Source organism: Chinchilla lanigera, unplaced genomic scaffold (genome assembly GCF_000276665.1).
Source record: "Chinchilla lanigera isolate Chin_1 unplaced genomic scaffold, ChiLan1.0 scaffold00105, whole genome shotgun sequence".
Lineage (NCBI taxonomy): Eukaryota > Metazoa > Chordata > Mammalia > Rodentia > Chinchillidae > Chinchilla > Chinchilla lanigera.
In genome coordinates, this window is record NW_004955506.1 from 5,178,421 (window position 1) to 5,180,924 (window position 2,504).

Below are 2,504 nucleotides of genomic sequence, written 5' to 3' on the forward strand. Positions count from 1 at the left end.
GGTACCAGGAACCGAACTCACGACCTTGCGCTTGCCAGGCAGGCGCTTTGCCTCTGAGCTAAATCCCCAGCCCCAAAGACTCACTTTTTTAATGTTGCTGGTATACTGTTTCATTGCAATCTTTTCCACTGTACTTTCAAAACCAAAGAAGGATTTGATATCTAAACTTGCAGACTGTTCGAAACAGGTCCAGTCTTCATTCTCAGGATGAACCTGCAGGTACAAAAAAGGCACCCCCTCTAATACCTGGCTGGCTGACAGCCGTGTGTCTGCTTCTCAGGCACCTGGGAGCCAGAGGAAACACTTCCTGACAATGATGTACTATTATGAGAAGAGCAAGATGGAAAAATTACACGGAGGAATTCAAAATCCCAAAAACGTCCAAATCATAATTCTAAGATATTCTAAAAAGGACCATAAGAGTGCTTAGGTTCATTCATCCAACAGAAGAAGCAGCACTCTACACTTGGATCAAAACAAAGACCTTTGCCTTGTGCCATGGACAGCCTAATGGTGACACAGACAATTAGCCATGAACATAAAAGGCGAGAAAATTATACAGGATTGGAATGTGGGGGGAAAAAAGTCTGGAGCACGAGTAACAGGACTGGCGGTGGGAAATCACAGCAGCCTGCCTCATTCCATGGCTGGCTTTACCAAGAAGGGAGATTGGAGCAAAGACTGAAGGAGGAAGCAGTGGAAGTCCTTAGGGAGACATGCCTGTGTCTAGGGAACAGAAGAAGGCTAGCAGTTTTGCACAATGAAGCAGGGGCAGCAGAGATGTGAGCAGGATAGAATACGGGCCTCGTCAGCAGCTGAAGAGACTGCGAGGACGAGGTAGAGGCCACAGGGTTTTGAGCTGAGAAGAGACACAAACTGACAATACTTTAAATGGATGCCTTTAGATTTAGTGCTGAGCGGCAAAAGCGCCTGCCTGGCAAGCGCAAGGTCGTGAGTTCGGTTCCCGGTACCGGAGAAAAACCAAAAAAAAAAAAAGAATAGATTTAGTGCTGAGGATGGGGTTAAAGGCAGAAGCAGAGACCTATTAGGTTATTCTAGTACCTGGGGAATCCGTGAAGATGATAAGACAGGTAAATGTTCTTGGCACTGGTCATAGAGAAACACAGTATATTGGTCCTTCAAAACACATTTCTAAATAATTCGAGTGGGACCAGAAGAGAAGTCATATTTAAAAAAAAAAAAAAAAAAACAACCGAAGTATCACTTGGCTGCCTTAAATGTCATGACAATGCAATCCGCAATTCTCCAGTAAAGCAAGCATGCTACCCTGCTGATCCCACTAGTCAGAAATGAGTGACAGTATCTGGTGAAGAACTGCTCTCTCCAACAAAGAGATGCACTGCTCACAACAGAGGTCAAATCATCCCAGAAGCTGTGTGCCAGCATGGTCTTGCCAGCCTTTGCCAGGGCCGATTACTCACAGAGTAGCAGCAGTGCTCGTTAATGATGACCCGATTAGAAAACGTTTCGTTATGGGCCTCAATGTGCAGAGTACGTTCTCGAGAATTCAGTGAGTTTTTCTGGACAAAGTAAACATAATCAACTCCTGCAATCTTTAAAAAATAGAGAAAAAGGGTTTCTTAGTAACATCCAGTTGCACAGAGGCATAAGTACAAATTCACTCTGACTGTGGGAGCACTGCCTACTCTATGTCCTTTTCAGTTACCTTCTTCAACAGCCTGGGTGCATCTATGTACAGTTTGCAGCGTCTTTCAATGACATGAATGGCCCCATCTTCACTTTTGAATTCATTCACAGTGTCACTGTCCACGAACATCGGAATCAAAGGACACGTAGGGAACCTCCTTTCATAGGCCTATGGATCAAAAAGCAAAAAAAAGAGAAAGTGAATGAAAACTCAACCTGATAAGGTGTGACTGCTACAGAAAAAAACCCCGTTTCTCAACAGATGCCAACAGGCTACATCACAACTGCGCCTTTATATCTGCAGCTTTCATTCAAATGGAACAGACATTCTGTGTTCTTGGCAATTTTGAAAGACGTTAATTCTGTCCACACAGATACACAGGTTGAACATAATTTCTACCAAAATCTCAGGAAAAAATTATCATTATAAGCAAGATTATTTTAAGATTCGCATGGAAAGGCAAAGGAACTAGAATTGCTCAAGTGATTTTTAAAAAGGAAAAACTGGGAACACTCAGTTAATACCATAAGTATTAAGGCTTACTTATAGCTACAATTACATGGCATTGGTATAGATCAACTGGGTAGAACCCACAGCCCAGAAACTGACTCAAGCAAGTCACCCAACTGGACTTTTCCCTTTTTGGTACTGGAGATTGAGCCCGACACACTGCACATGCCAAGAATATGCTCTATCTAAGCCACATCCCTTGGTCCATACAAAAGATTCCCTATAGGAGCGCCAGCCTTCGGGCTGGCTAGCTTTCTGCCTGCTGGCTCCCGGTGGGTGGGCCCCCAGCGCACGGGGAGCCTGGGGCGGGGAGCGCCGGTTTTTT

At 44.4% G+C, this 2,504-nt stretch overlaps 1 protein-coding gene across 1 annotated transcript in view; it reads right to left on the minus strand.

Moving 5' to 3' along the window:
- The window catches only part of Sec14l1 (SEC14-like lipid binding 1), a 72,738-nt gene that overhangs the window by 19,331 nt on the left and 50,903 nt on the right, over nt 1-2,504 (minus strand). Inside the window, exons 3-5 of the mRNA XM_013506067.1 lie at nt 1,688-1,837; nt 1,443-1,574; nt 85-213 (exon numbers count right to left, since the gene is read on the minus strand). Of these exons, the coding sequence (XP_013361521.1) occupies nt 85-213; nt 1,443-1,574; nt 1,688-1,837 (411 nt within the window). The remainder of the gene's footprint in view (nt 1-84; nt 214-1,442; nt 1,575-1,687; nt 1,838-2,504) is intronic.